The following is a 21,824-nucleotide window of genomic DNA, read 5'->3' as shown; positions in this document are numbered from 1 at the left end:
GGCATAGAACTGATCACAAAGTTCAACAGATTAATGCTGAGGAAGTGTAAGATTCAAGAAAGCTAAAATTCTCTAAGGCTTGAGAAAATCATCCTATAGAAGATAAACGGGGAGAGAGGACAGGGGAGACTCTGTGTTTGACTGTGAGGTATTGACTTACAATGCATGCATGCATACAAACAAGCACATGCGCATAATGATTAGAAAACATGCCAAGGGCTTTTAACACCATATGGCTACTGCTTGTATTGCCTGTGGTTGGTACAAAAAACTGTTTTAGACTTTCTGTTGTGGATGAAACTCAAATAAGGGGCATTTAAACCGGGTATTATCTTACATTATAACTCACAGAAAAGAAAATATTGTTCTTCAAATGCCATAGTCAACCATTTCTGACGTTCGGCACCATATTGGCAGTGGAAGTAAAGATAATTCAAGGGTGTGATAAGTATGACAAAAAAAAGTAAAAGATTCCTAAGCCATTATGGCATTGCAACAACACTGCTGCCTTCATTGGTCACAGTGGCCTTGCTTTTATGCTTGATATACAGCTAGTCTGACTGCAAAAAAAATATCAAGTTGAACAAGATGATAGTGGCATCATGGAGTTTGCATTTTCCATCTATCTCTGGGTGGGTTTATCTTGTTTCCCCTATAACAACCTCGTCTATAATCCTGTGTATACTTCTTAATCTGTAATATGTGACAGTGTTGAACTGTGACAGCAGGGGGTGCTTTAGTAGGAGCAGAGGGCTGATTTATTCATTCATTCATGTTTAGCAGAGGGAGTTCGTATGAAAGACCAAAATCAGCAGATGCAAAAACAACTGTAATCAGAGACTACGAGGTGTACAACCTTGTGACTAGTTTTCAGAGCAATGTTTCTCAGCTCCCCTGAGGCCTAGGAAGTTGTGAGAGGGACGTTTCTATCACATTTGGTTTTGGACATATCTGACATTTACCAGCACTACATCAGCTGAAGCGAATATTGTAAAATACCCATGTCAACCTGATAAATGGCCGACCTCTAAGTGAGGATAAAAATGAATAACAACAATTTCATAAAGGACATCAACAGAGTGCATAAAGGGGCCTGGTTGTCAGAACTATCAAGAATATCTTTTGAAAATTGATATAGCTTAAACCAGCTCAACATTTAATACCATCCTTCCTCAACAGCAAGTGGACAAGCTGTCAACGCTGAGTCTGGAGTCAGGAGTGTGCAAGTGGATTATGGACTTTTTGACCAAGAGGAAATAGACAGACAGATTTGAGAATACAACATCCAACAAAAAACAACAGTGAGCACAGGCTCGCTACAAGGGTGTGTCCTGAGCCCGTTATTGTTCACACTGCTTACTTACAACTGTAATGCCACTCACAAGTTTGCAGATGACACCACTGTTGTAAGCTTTATTACAAATTCTAATGGATTTCAGGAGGTCTGGAAAACATCATCTCCCAATCCTAATTAAGAGGGTTGAGATTGCAAAGTTCCAGAGGTATACATCTGTCAGACAAACTGTTCACCAGAGACAGCGCTGGCTGTCATAAAGAAGGCTCAACAACACCGACGTAAGATGAAGAAGGTGCACCTCCCCATTTGTTTTTATGTCACATAAAAATGATTATTAAACTCTCTATCTACTTCATAAAATGTTTAAATTATGATGGAAGAGAGTGGGACATAATTGACCACTGCAGACGACTAAGTGCAAGCTGGGTTTTTTTTGTGTGCTGTGCTTTATAAATCCTCCTAAATTTTAAATGTCAAAACTTACGACACATATCCCTGATCTAGTTCTTATAAAGTGAAGAGCATTCATTAAAATCTACTCTGAAGCTCGAACAATTAAAGTGACTTCCACACACTTACATGTCTGCTTCTTTGACAGCAAACAGACTCAGATCTTTGTTTAATGTTTTGCCTAAACTTATACCTGATTGTAATTTCGCATATCTTCTAAGGCACATTGAGTTGCTAGCCCGGCTTCAACTTGTCCAAAATGCTGCTGCACACAACATTTTGTTGCTGCACACAACATTTTGTTGCTGCACACAACATTTTGTGTATGAAATGCGCGGTATAAATAAATATGCTTTGCCTTGCCTATACTGTATGGCATAGCTGGCACACCAATAGCCTACAACACATTGGACCGGTAACGTAATCAAGTTAAGTCGCTCCCCTTTATTCTTTTAGTTGTTGTTGTTGCACAATCCACAAGCCCTTCACTGTAAATGACATAAGAGAATAAACACACCAGCTGGAAACTATGGCACACTCAACAACTGAAATCCGTTGCGTAGCAACCATGGCAAGAGCTGGTAATAATCTGGTGAGTTTTCCAACACTTGATACAATTGGGATATTGGTATTTGTTGCACGAATCCCAGTGCGAGAAATAAGCAGTCAATATCCCTCAGGTTGTTTTCCTTCTAAAGCAGTTTAACATAGAGGGTCAATATCGCCTTGTAGCATGCACATGGTGATAAAAATACAATTATTTACACAGGGAAGTAATTGCTTGGGGTTGGAGATGAAATAAAATAATCTCAAAAGGGAGAAATGCAAACTAATGGCAGTAAGATCAGCACTGATTAGATCCTTTATGGGTATTGCTAATGTTTGAAGTAATAGATCATAAACGCGATGCATCACTCCAGACATGGCAAATCTTGTAGCTTTAAATTCAGTCTTCCTTAAAATCACTGTCAGGTTGAACTACAGTCGGAACCAGATGTTTACATACAATACTAAACACATTCACATTTTTTCCTCAGTCTGACATGAAACCAGAATTAACTTTTACTTTTTAAAGTCAATTCGAATTCTAAAAATGATTTGTTTTTGCTTAATGCCCGTAGAATGAGAGATAGAATTTTTGTTTTTACAAATTTATTTATTTATTTATTTAGCACTTTAGCACAACTAGTCAAAAAGAACACAAAAAGCATCCATTCGGATGTATGAATATACAACAAAATAATGAATAATAATAATAGCATGTGCTATTCAAATGCTAAATTCACAACATTACACATTACACTAACATTACTGTACCTTTAAACAATTTAGGGAAGCCCAGATGATGATGTCATGACCTTGGAAGCACACACAAGTCTGGTTCATCCTTGGGTGGAATTTCAAGACGCCTGAAGGTGCCACGTTCATTGGTTCAGACAAATATACGCCAATATAAAAAAAGATGGAAATGTCAAGGCATCATACAGATCAGAAAGAAGGCGGGTTCTGTGCCCCAGAGATGACGTTGTTGTGGTCTGACATGTGAATATCAAAACAAGACCAAATGCAAAAGACCTCATGAAGATGTTGGCTGAACCTGATAAGAGTGTGTCATTATCCACAGTGAAACAAGTACTGTACCGGGCTGAGAGGGTTCTCTGCCAGGAAGAAGCCCTTACTCCAAAAGAAACATAAAAAAGCCAGACTGGAATTTGCAAATGCACACAAGGATAAAGACTTTGTTTTTTGGAGACATAACCTGCTGTGGGGCTGTTTAATTATTTAATTTTTTTATATGTCTTATATATCTTGTATATTTATATATAATTTCTAAAATTCTAATTGACCTAAAAAAGTAAAAGTAAAGGTTAATTCTGGTTTCATGTCAGACAGTGAGAAAAAAAATGCAAATATTTCTTTCTGTAAAGTGTATGTAAACATCTGGTTCCCAGTGTATGTGTAAAAAATCTCTCTAGTAAAGTTGAGATTGTAAAGTTTTCCATTTGTTTTAGTGAAGAGGGCATTCAAGTGTCTTTGCCAGCACTAAGGATCTTTGGCAGCAGGCACAATATACAGAAGGAATACAGTATATCTAGGAATGAGTTCACTTTGCTATTGATAACACACATCTTTATTCTAAAAGCTACTCTCAACTCATTAAAAAGTTTCAATTGTATAGTATCAGTAACTCTGTTTACACTGATAGTTCAATTAACCATTGTTCCACTCCTCAAGAGGAACCCCTCCGACCTGCCTGAACTTATTATTATGATTATAGTAGGCCAGTAGCACTTACTCCGATGATTATGAAGTGTTTTGAGACAGTGGTGCTGACCCACATTCAGAGCTGTATCTCAAACACACTTGATTCTCTGCTATATGCCTACCAGCCCAATGTCCTTCATATCTCTTGAACATGTGGAGAACAAAATACTCCTACATTAGGATGCTCTTTATCGAATACAGCTCCGCATTCAATATGGTCATTCCTTACAAGCTCACCAATAAACTGTTCTCCCTTGGGCCACTGTTTATCCAGGAGCTCGAAGTGGAGTGGGTGAGCAGCTTCAAATACCTTGGGGTGCATCAGTGAGGACCTCACCTGGAGATGCAACACTACACAGCTGGTGAAGAAAGCTCAGCAGCGCCTGTACTTGTGCCTGTTTAGTTCACGGTACACATTCTAAACGTGCCACATTTCTCAGATATAAATTCCCGTTCACCTGTGTAAATTAGAAATCAAACATGAAGTTTATTGCACACATTTTGTAAAGTCAAATGAGACTGAATGGGCCTGGTTTGGCAGGTTATGAAAGCTAAAATATGCAATAATTCAAAGATAATTTCCTAAGGTTCATAGATGTTGGTTACAAAGCACCAACCATGACCTGAAGATGAATGAAAGAAAGAGAACAAAAGAGTGAGTATTGCCAATTTCCGCAAGATTAAGCTGTCAGTGCGTTGCATTTTATAAGAAAGCAGAAGAAAACTAGCATTCGGAAAAATGTGGCTTTCTCACCTCGGGAACAATTACATCCACTCTGAGCCACCCTGAGCCCCTAATTCAGGTGCAGAGCGACAGAAGGCAGACATTTTAATATCAAATCCGCCCAATTATGCGGGCATCTTGTAAAGCCCAGCATTTCACATGGCATCTCCCTAAGCAGTGCTGCATTGTAATTCATGTCACCACTGTCTGCTTCACCACTCCGGCACACGTCAGGCGCACATTATGGTGCCTCGGGGCTGTCAACAACTCGACAATGCAGTTACGCCATTACCTAAATGCCTCAACAATTGTCTCTATGGCAGCAAAATGCAACGCAATTTCAGGAAAAGCAAAGAACTACTGTATTTGTAATAATGTTTTTTGCGACATACTCTTTGTAGACATTAAAATGAATGGCTATTATTAAAGACCATCAAGGGTAGGTTCACGCTTCATTTTGCTCAACATACCGTGTAGTGGGCTTGGTTTAAATGCACAGTCAACACCAAGTTTGGCCATAGATATCAGCCCTTTTCTCAAGAAGCCATTTGCAATACAAGCTGTCCCATCTCGTTTTCCAGTTTCTTGAGTAGAACATTTATATACATTTTTCTGACAATTGCTCAAAAGTCATAATCCTTATTTTAGCCCAGGTTAAACCCGTTTGGCCTTACATTGCTTTGCCAATTTTGACATATTGCAAATTTAGGGCCATTTAAACAATACTAATCATGATGAAATACTCAAAATAACCGTAACCACACAATAGTAAACATGACTATAACATCACTATGCTCTATTGAGAATGCTAACATACTCTCAAACTCTTTTCAACCTATTGCCGTCTGCGACTTTGTATTACGCCTCAAAACGTATGCTTGCCCTTTGGCCGCAGACATTTCCAATCAACTTTTCTGGTCCAGACAGACAATAATTTAAAGTATCCTTTGTGAAGGTAGTCCGATTCATTTATGAGAGAGACCTTTCGTTCTCAATCTATTTCCAGGAAGTGGCTGCAGTGCCGGATTTGTCTGTATATGGCAAGTGTGAAGCAGTGGCGGAGGAGGCAGACACACACATGCACTGTAGCAGAGATGAGTTACCACTTTTTCAGACTGACACATGTGAGACAGGTGGGTAACCATTCAGAATTTAAATGACAGTGGGAGAAAGAAATAGGACGCTGCAACTCAAATTCTGGAGCGTTAACATTAAGAAGGGATTGGGGATTAAGGGCATATAACAAACTAAAACCTGTGGCACGAGATTATTATTAGACCTAAGAAATATCAAGTCTGCTGCAGCTGGAATAGCTTACTCCAGTCAATCCATGTATCAATAAAACAAATACAAATCCTAGCAACTTTGATTTATGACTAGTACATAAACTAGTACATACCTTCGCATTTTTCTTACCTCAACAACTGTGACCTTCGCAGCTTTGCACATGGGTTGATTGAAGTTTCTGGCAGTTTTCCTGCAAAATAATAAAGTAAACAGTAAGTACAGAGAGAAATTGCAGCATGGTATTTGGAAATTTTGAGAGAAGCTGCCATCTGGTGGTGATAGACCTTGATACATATTTTTTTCTATTTACAGACTTTAAAACTGTATTTAGGGAGTAAAAATACACCATTATACATAGAATCCATTAATCATTTTGAGAAATAATTTAAGGGATACAGTAAAGTTCTTTGTATTCATTTCAGAATTGTCTCTTTTCTATTTCCCTCGATATAAAACCAAGCAGCATAAAAGAACACAACCCTCTGGACTGCTGAGCTAATATAGATAACGAAGGTTGCTTTTGGCTTTTGGTGGAAGATCTCTCATTATAATCTCATGCTTTGCCAAGTGTTTTGCAGAACTTGTTTTATGAAGAAAACAAAAAGGGTCACCTAAAAACAATGTTTCCGGCCTTGTCTGCCTTCCATGCTTTGATCAGGGCAAAGTCTCCAGTAATGGCCTTCTCCATGATGTAGTGTCTGCCGTTGAACTCCCGCACCTGTGTGAAGAGACCACGGTTCACAGTCCGCTGCTCCATATAACAGACGTCATTTGGGCAAATATTCTCTGAGGACCCATTTGTACCTTACTACTGACTTCACACTGTGGAACGACTGACCTTTTCCCTATATTTACAAAGGGCTTTCAGACCTTTTCGAGAGCAAAAGTAATATATTAACGCTTTTACTCACCTCTCTCTGCTCACTGGGGATTTCAATGGTGCCATCTTTGCAGTACTTGATGGGGGAGCCTCCCTGCTGGATGAGTGTGCCGTACCCTGTGGCTGTGAAGAAGGCTGGGATACCTGCACCTCCAGCTCTGATCCGTTCTGCTAACGTGCCCTGCAGAAGTGAAACATTGGAGATTATTACATGATTAATTTTCGATCTACTCCTCAGTTTTCATTTTGTGAAGGGCGCCAACCTGCGGTGTAAGCTCTACTTCCAACTCTCCAGCTAAATACTGTCTCTCAAACTCCGCATTCTCCCCGACGTACGACGAAATCATGCGTTTGATCTGCTTGGTCTGAAGGAGAAGGCCCAACCCGAAATTATCCACTCTGAAGAGGAAAAAGAAGTACCACTTAATATAATCACCAAAAAGCAAGTGAAATAGGATGGCACAATTTTAGATTTGCAAGTCATGTTTTATAATAAAGATTGAGTTCACAGGGCGTATCTTATAGCCTGGCTAGCCATACCATACACATTTCTTTCTCTATATATTTGAAATATATTCTAAAGAAAGTTCCTGCAACGTTTCCAGACTAATCTCTAGTCTAGAGTAAACACAGAATAGTATGGCTGGCAGGGCTACACATCTTCAACAAGTTATGAAGCATTAAGAGAAGACTGAAAAATCAACTGCTAGTATAAAAATGGCAAGAAATTAATTAATTTAAATTCATGATGGCATAGGTCCTAACTGTCGAAACTACACTGGATTAACAACATGAGAAAACCCAGACAGTGTTTTGCTGCTGCAGTTTGCGAATTATGACAAATCAAACTGAAATTTCCTTCTGATTACATCACGAAAAGCAGGCCATCACCGGCCCCATCGGAGCTGAAACAGGTGTCTTACAACTTTAAAAGTTTACAGAATATACACTGACCGGACAACAACAACAAGAATCACCAATAGAAAAAAAGCCTTAAGTTTGATAATAAAAGCATGTGCTTAAAGAAAGATATTGGATGACAACGTCACAATAACTAGGTTATTCTTGATGGCAGGACTTTTTGGGCGGATAGTGGATTAAAGCTACAGTTCATCATAAAGTAAATTAACTTTTAAGTCATCACTGGTTTTAGTAGCGTGCCCGGCAGAACTAAAGTCCAATATATTAATGCAGCTGGACATTTCTTGATTTAGATGGCAACAGTTTTATGACTCAATAGCACTGCTGATGCAGTATCTGGCATCTGGATAAGTAAAGGCAAAAAAAAAGGAGTATATTGCTGCATGTAACCCTTTAGCATTGAAAGTAGCGGTGACTCATTTGACGTTCAAAATACAAATTTTCTGTAACAATTCTGACAGAAAGCAGTAGCACCTCCAGGCAGAAATCCATATCAAAAGTCATTATATACAGTCAGATAGTGTATCTTTACACAACATTACCTTTCATTATTAACACCTCGTCATGTACTTATCTAAATTTCTTGGCACTGTGCCGTTCACATTGGCACACTTCCACTATCTCTAGAGTACTATCATAGAGTCATGGGGCGAGGAAAATGGTGATTTTTCTTTCAATAACTTTTGCAATTAGATTTCCACTGTATAGATTAAAAATGAAGATTTAGTTCAAAGTGCACATTCAGGGGCAATATTTTGAGAGAAGACTGAAAAATTAATTGCTAAGAAGAACTCAAATGAAGAACATGTTAACGAAAGGTTTAAAACTATAGAGTAAGTCAGTTTAAACCTAGAACGACCAAGACGGGAGTGTTTTTTATTCGTTTGACCTTTAATTATAAGATCTATATTAAGCTTGTGCATGTCGGCACTTTGGACCCGAAGTAACAACTTTTTGAGTGAGAGTGCAGGATTTTAGAGGCGGTTGTGGTGAATAGGTCTGAGCTTCTACACATTAGGACATTGCTGGAACATGCAGGGGGAGGAAAATACTCAGTTTTAACATTTTTTAACTCTGTATAGTCCCTCTAACCAGGGAAATCTGACTAAGATTCAGAACCTTGTTTCAGGGAAGTCCTGGCTCCAGATAAGAGCCTATTGTAAGTTCCAAAGCATGCAGAGTTTGGCCCCACCTGTCCCGGGCATCGAAACTTGGGATCATCTTTCTAAGAGACTATAAAAGACAATTAAAAAATGCGGCCTTATTTATGCAACTGCAATTATCCTTTAACCTCTACACGCCCCTTTAGATTACATGTATGTACCTTTTGAACACATTCTTTTCAGTTTCTACAGTCTGCGGAGCGGCTGATTACAGAAGAAATTGGACGCCACAGGGGGAACCGTACTTGTCACAGCTCAATGCGCCGCTCGGGTGTGAAGCTCAGTCCCTCTCGAGTCGTATTACACGCCACAAAGAGCGCACTGTATTACTGTAGCGGCAGCCTAAACAGCTGTGTTTACCTGCTCTCTCTCCCAAAGCTGCAAAAACATAATAAGGGTTTGTGACAAAAAAGGATTTCAGCATTCAAAGCCAGAGCAGTGTAGTGTAAATAAACAAAACTCTCAAGTGAAATGCTATGGTGGGTGCTGTAAGTAATATAATGGGGGTCATGTGTGTTATTTCTCACCTTGGCCCACACAGTTGTAATCTATATGCAGTCCAAAGACTAGTATAGCAGATAAAAAAATAATTATATGGTTAGCACAATCTTTTGAAAATATATTTGGGTCAAGCCCTCATTTCAGCACACTATCGTTTCCTTTTTGAGCAAATATTCTGGTGTAGTGTGGAGAAATCAAAGTCCAAGTGAAAGTCCTATTGAACAATAACTTCTGGCGCACACTCGTTTTTGCCATCACCCACGCCGCTGCTACTCAAGAGTCCAAGCACTTAACCAAAATAAGCAACTGTCTATTGTTTTGCTGCACAGTGCTGAAGAACAGTCAGTGTGCGGTAACCTAAACCTTAAATCTTTCTGCGCTGTGATTTCCACTGCTTTTAGTTAACTTGTGCGCCAAGGAACAGAAAATGCTACAATTAGGATTTTCAAGCAATAGAAAGTAAGATTTGTTAAGTGGCTGTGTGAATCAGTCTATAAAAGACAACTGCCCATATTATTTAACCATTATGTCATCCTGTGTACATTTTTGTACCTTTTTTGTTTGATGACCATTTTGTTTGTGTTGCAGTTTGAGACGTGGATTTCTGCAGAAAATGTTCTTTTGAACCAAATTTTCCGAATCCAGTACTCGTTTTTCTCTCATGCCTTTTATATTGGAGATCTGCATTTTACATACATTCGCCACCCTAGAGTACAAAAAAGTACATGCTTTTCAAACTGCTATAAAAACATACTTTCATCTTTTTCTCATTTTTTTCTTAAATCTCAAGAATCACTTCTCACCATCTCAAAACTACCAAACATGTAGTTAATTTGGGGATTTTAAGCCTTTGTTTGCCAGTTTGAAAACAAAAACTTTGTAGTTTGTGTTACAAAACAACATAAAAACCTCATTACCTTAACACTAATGAATAGTACAGAGCTGGGACTTCGATTTTAGGGCCTTGGATGTGTCAAGGATGAGCAAAAACTGGATTTGATTGCATTTGTAGTTTTTCTGTAGAGAGAGATTTACAACTTTCCATACGTTTACCACCCTAGTGTACAAAAATGTACACGCCTAAAAACTAAATTTCCCCCCCAAAAAATTCCACTTCTTTTTGCATAAATCACATAAAATACTTGAAACTCTTCCAAAACTACCAAACATGTAATAATTTTCTTCTTCAAGGGTTAAGAAACATAAGTATCAATGACTCATCAGTAATAGTCAAATTGCAGTTTAAAACATAATGTAGCCAAAATAGCCTAGTCAAGGGCAACTTTTTGTTTACATCATAGTTTGACATGTGCTCCTCTTTTTCTGTTGTTTCATTTATCTGTCAGACTGACGCAAAGTCAAAAGCCAATGCATTTATAGCAACAAGTCTAAATACAAAAAAAGAGATAGCTGGAGGTGAACAGAAGGTTACAGGCGACAGCACATGACTGCCAAACAAAGCAAGGGTATAAGACTGACCCGCCCCGTTTTCTGTGTGTAAAACACTGATTACCCATCTGCAGTTATGCCTTCTCCGGGCTATTAGATGTGTATAGTTATAACATCAGGGGCAATAAAGCTCTGTGAGTCACAGGGATCTGCTACTGTTTAGCTAGTTGCTCCAACAAAGGTGAATCAAGGACAGCTGGAAAAAGCACCCCTTACTAACAATGCCATCAGATTTCACAGTTTCATGGAACAATATGTCTCTATAATTTTTATTTGATAGGGACAGAACAAAACTTCATTGTTACAGTAATGCTTTGCACATAGGTCACAGCTAGGTTGATATAGATATAGCTAACTTGGTCCCTGAGACACAAAAAAGACATTTAGACAAATTAAGCCCAGTACAGATCAAATGCATAAGCCATGGAAGCCCACAGGGAAACATTTTATCTGCACTCTCAGTGATTCAGACTTTACATGCACATGCACAATTACACAAAAAGATGGTTCCAATTATTAAACTATTTTTGACAGGGATGGAAAGTCTCATAAACTTACCCCGCATTATTACTGACAGCAGTTAAACTTTTCACTCCCGTCTTCAGTAAACTGTTGATAAGGTTCTCTGGAATACCACACAGCCCAAAACCTGCGATGTACCAGAAAACTCAATATCACATTTTGAACATGGGAAGCAATAAAGGAAAACAGTATCCATATAATCTGAAAGCAGTAGTAGCAGTAGTAGTAGTAGTAGTAGTAGTAGTAGTAGTAGTAGTAAGCCACATGACAGGAGCAACATTTTACACGAGAGAGCATGTAATGTATTGTTTACATCTTATAAATGATCTCCCAGTAAAAGTAGGCTGAGTTTATTTTGGAAAGATACTGTATGACGGTGTGGAAAATGCTCCACAATGTCACATGAGAGGTGACTATATATAGTTTCCCACAACAGAAAAGCCGTTGTCATTAAAGCACTTTGACTGTACACTACTGCAGCATACACTAATTTAGGATAAGAAAGATCTGTCCTTCATATGTAGATTAACTAAATGCATAATTACTTCTGCAAAAAAGCCTTACAAGTTGCTTAAGTTTAATAGCTTTAATTGGAGAAGAAAGTGCAGATTTTTCTTACCTCCTACAAGAACAGTAGCTCCATTAGGGATGTCTTTCACTGCCTCTGTTGGATCTGAGTAAAACGTAGAGTTTTTGGGGAATGAAGTTGAAAAGTAGCAACCGCCGACCTGTAACAATGACGCAATACAGTACGGATACGGAAAATGGTTAATAATCTCATAATGTGTGTGGTGTAATAAGTGGGCGCAGCTCTTGGCTTGTCAGTTGTCAATGTCAACATGATACATTTCAGATTGTGAAATTTGTCTAAGGAAAATATTCACTGTCACAAATTTCGATGCATACATTTTAAGACATTAAGTGAGATAGAAAATGTATTGTTAGCAAGACAACGTATAATATAATAGCAATATAATCATGTGGAAATTATGATTATATCTATCTATCTATCTATTTTTTATTATCATCATCATCATCATCATCATCATCATCATCATTATTATTATTATTATTATTATTATTATTATTATTATTATTATCATTATTATTATATCTCAGGTCTCAAACAACACCTCAGCTTATTTTAATGAAAAGTAAAGACGAAATTAGAGTATGACAATTCGTTGCTTGTTTTGGTTCGGGAGATATTTAAGTTATTAAAAAAATAGTCTCCACCAGTCCACAGAAATTGGGCATTGTTTTTTTGTTTGTTCAGTAAGCAAATTTGGCATTTCATTTATGTCTCGTGATAAAATATCAAACAATTTGGAACTGAAAAGAATCTATTTGGAATCAATGGGAATGACTGATTGTTGACAGCACATAAAGCTAGCGCGTGCTAAAGCAACTTGATCTGTTGCACAGAAACAAATGTGACCAGATGCACTTTAATAAATAAAGCACAGGTGGATATCGGTGCATATCACGTGTGACATGGAGCTGTGATACCGACCTTGCTCAGTGGGTGGTTGGAGAGGTTTACTAACAGTCTGCGGGGACCACTGGTGTTTTTGAGGAATAAACTCTCCGCTCTGCAGAGGGATTTGAGAGCCGCCATGTTTTTGAGCTTCACACGGAGGATGAGCTAACGCAAGCGGAAATATCGTAAACCCACCAGTCAGAGAAGATGCAGACTGTGCTGCAATGTGACCGCTAGCGTTAGCCCAAACACCACTACCAACTCTGTTACACGACATCTGATCTAAAGGGGCTGGACCATGGGCTGGACTTTCAAAAAGAGGCTTGGCCATTTCATTTAAATATTGTAACATTGTAACCCTTTCACTCCTGTTAAATTGCAGACCAGCCGACCATACACAATACAAATATACATCCATACACACCTAACCATATCAGAGTTCACTAATCTGTCTGTCAGATCATCGATCTATGTTCGAGTAACTTTAAAGTCAGCTACTTTTTAAATTAATATAGTACTTTCCCACCATCCTGAAACTACACAAACGATGGATTAAAAGAGCGTCCATATCAGCAACTTAGTTTAAAAAGAATAAATATTATGAACTATAATGTGACAACCAAGCCTTTAAAGCAGTGAAAACAGGTATTGTTGTTGTTGTTGTTTTTTATCTTGATCCACACTGACCCCATGTGGTCATGTAGCACGTTAACGCGCGCGCGCACACACGCGCGCACACACACACACACGCGCAATTTTCGCAATTTTATAGTTGCTTCATTTTTCTGTTTCAGTTATCTACTGTCAATGGTTTCAATGAACATTACCGACAACACTGCCTCTTTATTTACGCACATTTTATATTATTTATTAAATCTAAACTTGTTTTTTGTGGGGAATGATACATGTATGACTTTAAGAACTTCAAAACTAGTTATGTATAAATATAATGTTTAAATGTCATTCCGCCCGGTTTCACGTCAACTATGAGGACTACATAAACCATCATGCATTGCGCCAGTCATGATCATCATGACACATCTTCAACGGTGGAAGCTTCCTCGGAGGCGTTTTATTTGCTAACCTTGGAGAGGTTGACTCCTTCTTAGGATTGTCTAATTGGAAGCATATGCAACAATTTTACCTGTGAAACAGTTTATTCATGACATTATTCCATTGACAACTCTGACGCTCAGTAGTTTGACCAGGCGCAGCAGCTCTTGCTAGTGCGCGCTAAACAAGCTAGCCTGAAAAGTGAGAGGTTCGCATCCGTGATAATAAACTGAGTTGATTTTGTCACAAGGATCTCCAACAACGTCCGTCCATGGGCCGTCAGTCAAGAAAAGGTAAAGCCTTTTTATTCGTGCTTTCAGTCCGTTTCCTTGAGTACTTTGACTGGTTGGTAAGCTAATCTGTTATATTGACAGCTAGCATCAAGTTAACAAAATGTCTCGGAGACATGTAAACAGACTGCGAGTTATTTCCATATGTTTATTAACTTGGCGACATACTTAAATAAACGTAGTCTTCGGCTTTTGTAACCCCTGGCTGTGTTCATGTTCTGCTGATGTGTGAAACTTCATCGTCACGTGCGCTTCTGCAACACTAGAAACACCTACGTAATTAAACTAGATAGAAATTTATAGAATGTTCACGGTCATCTAGAGATTTGTTAAGTAGCCAGTAAATATGCAAACATGTTACTGGTTTATCAACTCTGATGCTGTCGTATTTCCATAGTAGCCAGAATCCACTTTCTTTTACCATCATGTATAATAATTGATACTGTAGAACTGAAGTGTATTTTTAACAACACCATGGATATGTAATTTTAAGGTTCTATCAAATTTGCCTTAATTTATATTACTCACTGTATTGCAGTACCAAAGTAAATATATTTTACATATTAATTGTTCAGCAGACACACACGTTGATTTGATGCTGTTCTTATTTTGATGTCTGATAAAGTTACTTTATTGTCTTTTTGCCCTCAGAGTGGCTGTAAAGCTGAACTCCTTGCAGTTGGAATGACCGTAGAAGACCATCATGACCTTTATAAGGTTTCAATATAGAGTCTCTGCAACCTGCTGTTTGCTGTGAAAAAGACGACTGCAGATCCGTAATGAATCTTCATCAGGTCCTCACCGGGGCAGTCAATCCTGGGGACAATTGTTTCTCAGTGGGCAGTGTCAACAATGTGCCGTTCACGGTAAAAGAGAGATAAAGACGTATTTTAATCAAAACTAAGCTCTTTAATATTTAAGTCTGAACACTTACACATGTATGTTTGTTAAGGAAACTATAATCTGATACCCATTAATAACATAAAATGCATTAACTAAGCGTTGATGGATTTTTGTTTGCTACTTGCTCAGTATAAATAATAGGGCCAAACAGGTTCCAGATCAAGATTTGGATCTTAGTGCACCTTCAAACCATGCCCAGGAAAATTCACTACGCTTGTGCACTTCAGGGTGTCACTGAAATATGAACTGATGCAAACTTCACATGCATTTCAGAACAGGTTTGTAGAGATCCTGATCACGGGGTTAGCTGGTTTTATGCTGTACAATATTTTTTGTTTGGTAGAGGATATGAGAATATTTTTTGTAGCCATTAAAATAGAAAGATTCAACTTGATTCTGATTAACCCTAGTGATTCAGGAAACTTTATTGATCCCAAAGGGCAATTCATTTGTAGTAAACCGCCAGAACATTAACAGTCACTGTGTGTCACTCCCAACAATTCAGACAAGAGTAGACGCTCAAGAAAACAATAGTCCATAACAATAAAAAGAGCACGTTACAAAAGGTCTGTAACTTGATAAACACACTCCCTTCAGTATTCAACAGTTCAGTGACACGGGGACGAAATAGTTGGAGAGACGATTTGTTTTTCCGAAAAAGGTACATGAGTATCACACAAACATTGACTTTTATGTTGTGTGTGTGTGTGTGTGATACCTACAAATGTTGTCAGTGCAGACCAATGCAGGTTTTCCCCCTGCACTGGCCTGAGAACCGCTTAAAGCCATGAGCAAGTGCACACATATGTACCTACCTCTGCACCCTCTCTTCCTCATGTTCTATACAGCTCACAAAATGGATCAATAAGCGCACTATTTCTGTCCTTGTCCTCTGTGAAGGATACACAGTCACAGTAGATGGCAACTCATGTGAAAGCTGCAGAAGTGGAGCGTAGAATTCTAATCTAATCTGCCTTTATTCGCCTGTGATGCGCTCAAGTGTCCCACAGTCTCTTCTATTACGGCCTCTGTTGTGTCTTAAAGGCCTATGCATCAGGATGCGATGTGGTGATCCTCGGCAGTGACTTTGAGCGGCTCCAGATCATCCCAGGAGCCAAACATGGGAACATCCAGGTGGGCTGTGTGGACTGCTCACTGCAGGGCGGTCAGGTAAGCACATTTTCCACTTCTTTTCAAATACCCTCAGGATACTTTGTTGCTCAAAGACCGGAATGTAATGTTAACGTCATTGCCCCTAAAAAGAACTTTCCCTTGGGCTACAGTGCCATAGAGTTGTTGATAACAACAGTGAAACTGAAATGGGCTGTTTTGCAGCTGATTAAAAGTTTAGGACCACATGCTTTTAAAAGGCCAAATCTGTGCAAAAATGTTTTCTGTCAGGTATACAAACTGTCATGACATCCTGATGGCAAAGGCATATCCTTGAACGCCACAGAGCTGACCGTTTGGACTTTGGAGAGAGCACCAAACATGGGACATTGAAAGGTGGCAGAGAACAAATGTGACCCGCTGTAAGAGGCCCTGCTTATGCAGCTCAACAACCCAAACACGGCCTAAATGAGAGTTTTTTTGCCTTTGGCATCAGGACGTTATGACAGTGTGAAAACCTGAAAATGACACTGAATCTACATTTTTGCACAGATTTGGACTTTTTAAAGGCATGTGGCCCAAATTTTGATCAGCTGCAAAACAGCCTTCTTCATTTTATTTGTTGTTTTTAATGAAAGCATTTCTCAAAAATTTGTCTCACTCCCATTTATTCATGTTCCATATTGAAGTTCTGCTTGGGACCTTTTTAAGATCCAACCATGCAAAATGTTTACCATTTTTCAACTCGGCTTAAACTTTTGATTGGTACTTTATTTCAAGGTTTAATACAACAAAACAATAAAGCACTTGTGCATCATAGAGATGAATTATAAAGATGTTTTCAGCCTTCGGATTGAGTTAAAGACGTAGCCAATGATGCCTACAGATGCGGCAGAGTTTGCAGAGTAGAATAAAAACAATAAAAAAATCTCTTTAGCCTAAAATACCCAAGTATATAGATCCCTTTTTAAGATCAAGGTCCACATAAAAGAAAAAACACCCATCAGTCAGCTCAGAAGGGATCTGCCTTTCTTACCAGGATTATAGAACATTTAACTAATAATAATTAGTACTGTCCAACGATTAAAATATTGAATCGCGATTCATCTCATGAATGTCATAGTTAACTCGCGATTAATCGCACATTTTTATCTATTCTAAATAAATCTCTTGAATTATCATTATAATAATCTAATACTCCTATCGGGTTCCTCAAATGTTCAGCAAACTCGGGGTGCAGGTGGGTCGGGTTAGAAAGCGGACTTATTTTATTTTTTTCCTTGCATTGTTGTCTTACAACATAAAGTTTATTATTATCCATAAATACAAACCTATTCAAACACCTACTTCTCCTCCTGTAAACTCGCTGTCACGGATGCGCTCCTGTTTCACTGACCGCAGCTGCAGAATGGCTCATGCAGCGTCCTTGTGTGTCGGCAAATTGAGACAAATTAATTGCGCGATTAAAAAAAGTTGACTCCGTTAAAATTGATTTGTGTTAATAAAGCAATATTTGGACATCACTAAAAATGTATGGTGCCAATCCAATCTCACTGGAGAGTTATAGTCAAGTTAAAGGGTTGTTGTTTTGTGAAGAAAATAAAAGCTGTGTATTATGTAAATTAGAATAATTGTAAACCTGGATGTAGCATCTAAAAACAGGCTAATATTGTAAACCTCACCGGTCAATGTGCATCCTGGAAGCTGATGAACTGATTCATTCAGAAATAGGATTTTTGGAATGTTTTAGGAAAGTTAAGCTTTGAATCACAAATCCCCAGTGAAAAGCTCCCTTATTCAGTTTGAAAACAGGAAAGGTTTTCTATATCTTGGGTGACCTTCAATTTGTACTTTTGAAGATCAAACAGATAACCTCAGACTGGTCACACTGAAATGATACTTGTTAAAATATAAGTGGTAATAGCTGTTAAATGTGGGCATAACCTCAAACATGGACGCTCAGTTTGTCACTGCTCCTATCATGTGATGTTTAATCCAATTGACTGGGGCCAGAACAGAGCTCACATGGTTCCAGCTGTGTGAGGGCCGTTAAACATGGTGTGGAGTGCAGTTCATCTCACTGGCCCCTCACATTAATCCGCACAGTGTGCGCACGCTGTCGTACTGTTCCTCTCATTCATAGAAACTCTGTTTAGTGAGGCATTTTCACGGCATGATTTTTGTCTGCCCTTTGGTTTTATGAGATTTGGAGAACTTTGTTTTTTGTTTTTTGTTTTATTTTTGGATAGGTTGCAAATTAGCTTGCAAATGACCAGGTTATTTCCACCGATGCATCATTCTGCAATGACCCATTGTCTGATGCCTTGAACGTTGCTATGTTCCCTTCCCTTGTGCTTGTGATGGCTTTGTTTCCATTTACATGATGCACATTCACATGTTGTCTCACTCCTACATGGTATTCACTCTGACACTCTGACACTCGCCATTCTATTGACCTCATTACAAACACAGCTTGTGTTCTCTGGTCCTTATTGCTGCCCCCTCATTTGCTCACCACCGCTGTTTTTTAAGCCTCAAGTCAGTCCTAACACGTGCGTGTCCTTCCCATTGAAAGCTTTCGAGCCTCTGGCGCCTGTGGCGCCTGTGAATTATGTGCAAGGTAGAGCAGCTGAAGCTTCAGGCTGTTCTGTGTTGCGAGTGGCCACTGTTACTGTAGGAAATCAGTGAATGTTGAAATGCTGGCATTGTGGTTATAAACAAGTGCAATTTCTTCACTTTATGCACAAAATTAAATTAGCTTGAGTTGTAACAATACTTTCAGATATAAAGGTTATATAGTTAAATCAATATTTCTTTAAAATGGAAATAGGTTTCTTATTTAACAATTATTTATGTGTGATTGTTTTCTAAAGATTGCAGCTTCCTATGGAAGTATCGTCTGCATCTTTGAGCCAGTTTATCAGACGGACCACAAAGACACACTGCTGACTGTGAGTAAAAGATTCGAATGTCACATTGTCTGTTCATAATCTGTTTCCTTAGATAATCTTACGAGTTGAAATACACACATGATGTTCTGTGTTTTTCTGCATAGAAGCTAAATTGCCAATGGCAGAAGACGGGTCAGTTTGCTTTAGACTCAATTGTGCGGAACCTGGCCTGGCACCCCACAGGTACATTCACTGTTGGGAAACTATTTTAGCTTACCTATTATTTTCCATATTTAAATGTACTGTTTGTGTTGGTCTTCAGGTGCTAGTCTCTTAACAGGCTCAAGCTCTCTTCAGTTGTGGTCTAAAGATCAAGGAACAAGTGAAGAAAGTGAAGAAACCACACTGAAGGAATCTGGATGGAAGTGCATTTGGCAGAACAGGTACAATCCACAAAAACAAATAAAATGTGATGTATGGCTTTATATTGTGTTTTTTTGTTGTTGTAGAACCGCTTCACCCGTCAATTTCCTGAAGTTCTCCCCTGATGGCGAGTTTTTTGCTACTGCTGGTCAGGTGAGGAGCTTTAGAATAATAATGAGGCTGATTAGAGTTAACCGGTTGCTCACACCACTTTGGCTAAGTCAATATTTCCTTTTGAATGTAACCATATTTGCAGTAGAAAATGAGAGCTACCATTCTTGCTTGTGTATCCAGGACGATTGCCTTGTGAAGGTGTGGTACAGCACCAGTAAGTGGAAGTTAGGAATGTCTCGTATCTTCACGCCTCCAGAACCAGAGCTCAGTGTTCAGGGAGAGCTGGCCTTCTCCTTCATCTACCTGGCCCACCCACGCTCCGTCACGGGCTTCTCATGGAGGAAAACAAGCAAGTTTATGCCACGGTATGGACAAATCTGCAACCAGTTTTGTTGTTTTGGGAGCTGGCTGGGCTCGGCCTGAGCTTGCACAATACATCAGTTGAATCCCGCCCAGCCCTTTATTCATTCACTGAATTGAAGTCTTTCTTGAGTTACTCTAATTTCCCAGGTTCACTATACTACTATACTAAGGTGCTTCTACTGCAAAATCATGACAAGGTTTTGAATATCCTAAGGCACCAAAAAAATAGTATGCCACGTAAAGGAAAATAAAAAACATTTGTAATAACTTCATTGATGATTTTAAAATAATGTCCAAGTGCAATGCCAACCCTCAGATGTATTTGAACGTCTTTCAATATTGAAATGCTCTTTTGTTTCCCTGACAGAGGTTCGGTGTGCAACGTCCTGTTGACCTGCTGTAAGGACAGCGTGTGTCGACTGTGGGCTGAGACGCTGTTACCAGGAGACACGCTTCTGTCCTGTCTCTATAACTACCGCGAAGGCGCCCAACCCGGTGACACGCCGAAGTGCACTGGCCCTTCTCGGAAAAACTCTTGCAATGGAACAGCACAAGGAAGATTGGCACAGGAAGTGAGTGTGCTGTATTTTTCATTGCGTTTATATGTATATTTCTGCAGCTGCCTTCTGTCTGCCGATAACTAACAAGACGCTGCTCCTTTGGATTTATTTTAAAGCACTCGTTTGAGCCACATTAGTAATTACGGAGATAAAGGCATATTAAATTGCAAAAAGGTTGATATGCAAATTTTTCCTGGGCGCCTCAGGCAGATGCTGTCTGTATGAACACAGGGGTGGAATTATTCATTAGAAATCACAGGCAGTTAGGGGTTTGTTTAGTTTCCCCCCTGAACTGGGTAGATGGGGCTTAACAGAGTAACTCCTGGCTTTAAAATAATATTGTTGGGTTAAGGTTGTTACGGCCTAATAATGCTATGTTTTTAACGTTATATAGGGTTGGGTGTAAGGTTGCTTCTCATCTCTTATATTCTTGTATGTAATTGTATGCAGTCTCCACACTGAATAACGTCTGCATCTCGGGGAATTTTGACAGATGGATTTTCAGGAGACTTTGCACAACAGTATTTACCGGGACGTGATCCACCCGTCCCTGACCGGCTGCCTGCCCCACAACCAGAGCCGGCACTGCAACCACCGGAAGAGCAGCAGAAGCATGCCGCCTCATGCCAACGCACTCTGCCACTTTCACATCGCTGCCAGCATCAACCCCGCCACAGGTAATGTTCAGATAGACAGATCACAAAAATGCTGATTTCTGATAATTCCGGAGAATTTTACACTATGACTAATTCTGTGGGTAGTAGCCCAAGGAGAAGACAAAAAAAACATTCACTATATTATACTTTTATCAGGTTTATGTACCAACTATCCTATGGAAAAAAAACATTGCGTACTGGCGTGACATCGGTAACTACAGTCTGTCAGTCCTGTCTCGATCTGGGGGGCTTGGTCTAAGGCTGTCAACAGATGCCTCCCCAAAGCCTCCAAGACTACCCCTTTCAGAGCAATGTTTTACTTTTCATTGTGGGTGGGGAAAGGCACACCTGTTTAGGCTCTTTTTAAGTGAAGGTTTCTTAGAGGAGTTTCTCGGATTTCCTTGTTTTATGTTTATCTGAGGCTGGGCATGCGTTTTGAGTGAGCAAGAGCGAGACGGGTGAATTATTAAACCAAATTGTTATAAAATTATATCTTGGCCAATAGAATAGCATGCAAAAACA

General features: G+C 39.1%; 2 protein-coding genes across 3 annotated transcripts in view; one reads left to right on the top strand and one right to left on the bottom strand.

Moving 5' to 3' along the window:
* Window positions 1-13,224, bottom strand: part of oxct1a (3-oxoacid CoA transferase 1a) — a 61,025-nt gene extending 47,801 nt beyond the window's left edge. The window contains exons 1-7 of the mRNA XM_079552555.1: window positions 12,973-13,224; window positions 12,079-12,187; window positions 11,496-11,586; window positions 7,167-7,302; window positions 6,935-7,084; window positions 6,635-6,741; window positions 6,153-6,213 (exon numbers count right to left, since the gene is read on the bottom strand). Of these exons, the coding sequence (XP_079408681.1) occupies window positions 6,153-6,213; window positions 6,635-6,741; window positions 6,935-7,084; window positions 7,167-7,302; window positions 11,496-11,586; window positions 12,079-12,187; window positions 12,973-13,077 (759 nt within the window). The 5' untranslated portion in view covers window positions 13,078-13,224. The remainder of the gene's footprint in view (window positions 1-6,152; window positions 6,214-6,634; window positions 6,742-6,934; window positions 7,085-7,166; window positions 7,303-11,495; window positions 11,587-12,078; window positions 12,188-12,972) is intronic.
* Window positions 13,225-13,965: 741 nt separating this feature from the next.
* The window catches only part of dmxl1 (Dmx like 1), a 40,025-nt gene continuing 32,166 nt past the window's right edge, over window positions 13,966-21,824 (top strand). For both annotated transcript variants that reach the window (XM_079553912.1, XM_079553911.1), the window contains exons 1-10: window positions 13,966-14,285; window positions 14,934-15,148; window positions 16,230-16,355; window positions 19,169-19,246; window positions 19,351-19,429; window positions 19,509-19,629; window positions 19,696-19,762; window positions 19,904-20,088; window positions 20,454-20,658; window positions 21,140-21,323. In XM_079553912.1, the coding sequence (XP_079410038.1) occupies window positions 15,062-15,148; window positions 16,230-16,355; window positions 19,169-19,246; window positions 19,351-19,429; window positions 19,509-19,629; window positions 19,696-19,762; window positions 19,904-20,088; window positions 20,454-20,658; window positions 21,140-21,323 (1,132 nt within the window). In that variant the 5' untranslated portion in view covers window positions 13,966-14,285; window positions 14,934-15,061. The remainder of the gene's footprint in view (window positions 14,286-14,933; window positions 15,149-16,229; window positions 16,356-19,168; window positions 19,247-19,350; window positions 19,430-19,508; window positions 19,630-19,695; window positions 19,763-19,903; window positions 20,089-20,453; window positions 20,659-21,139; window positions 21,324-21,824) is intronic.

Source organism: Gobius niger (assembly GCF_951799975.1).
Source record: "Gobius niger genome assembly, chromosome: 1".
NCBI lineage: Eukaryota > Metazoa > Chordata > Actinopteri > Gobiiformes > Gobiidae > Gobius > Gobius niger.
Note: the sequence above shows the minus strand (reverse complement) of the source record. Positions and strands in the feature narration are given on the sequence as shown.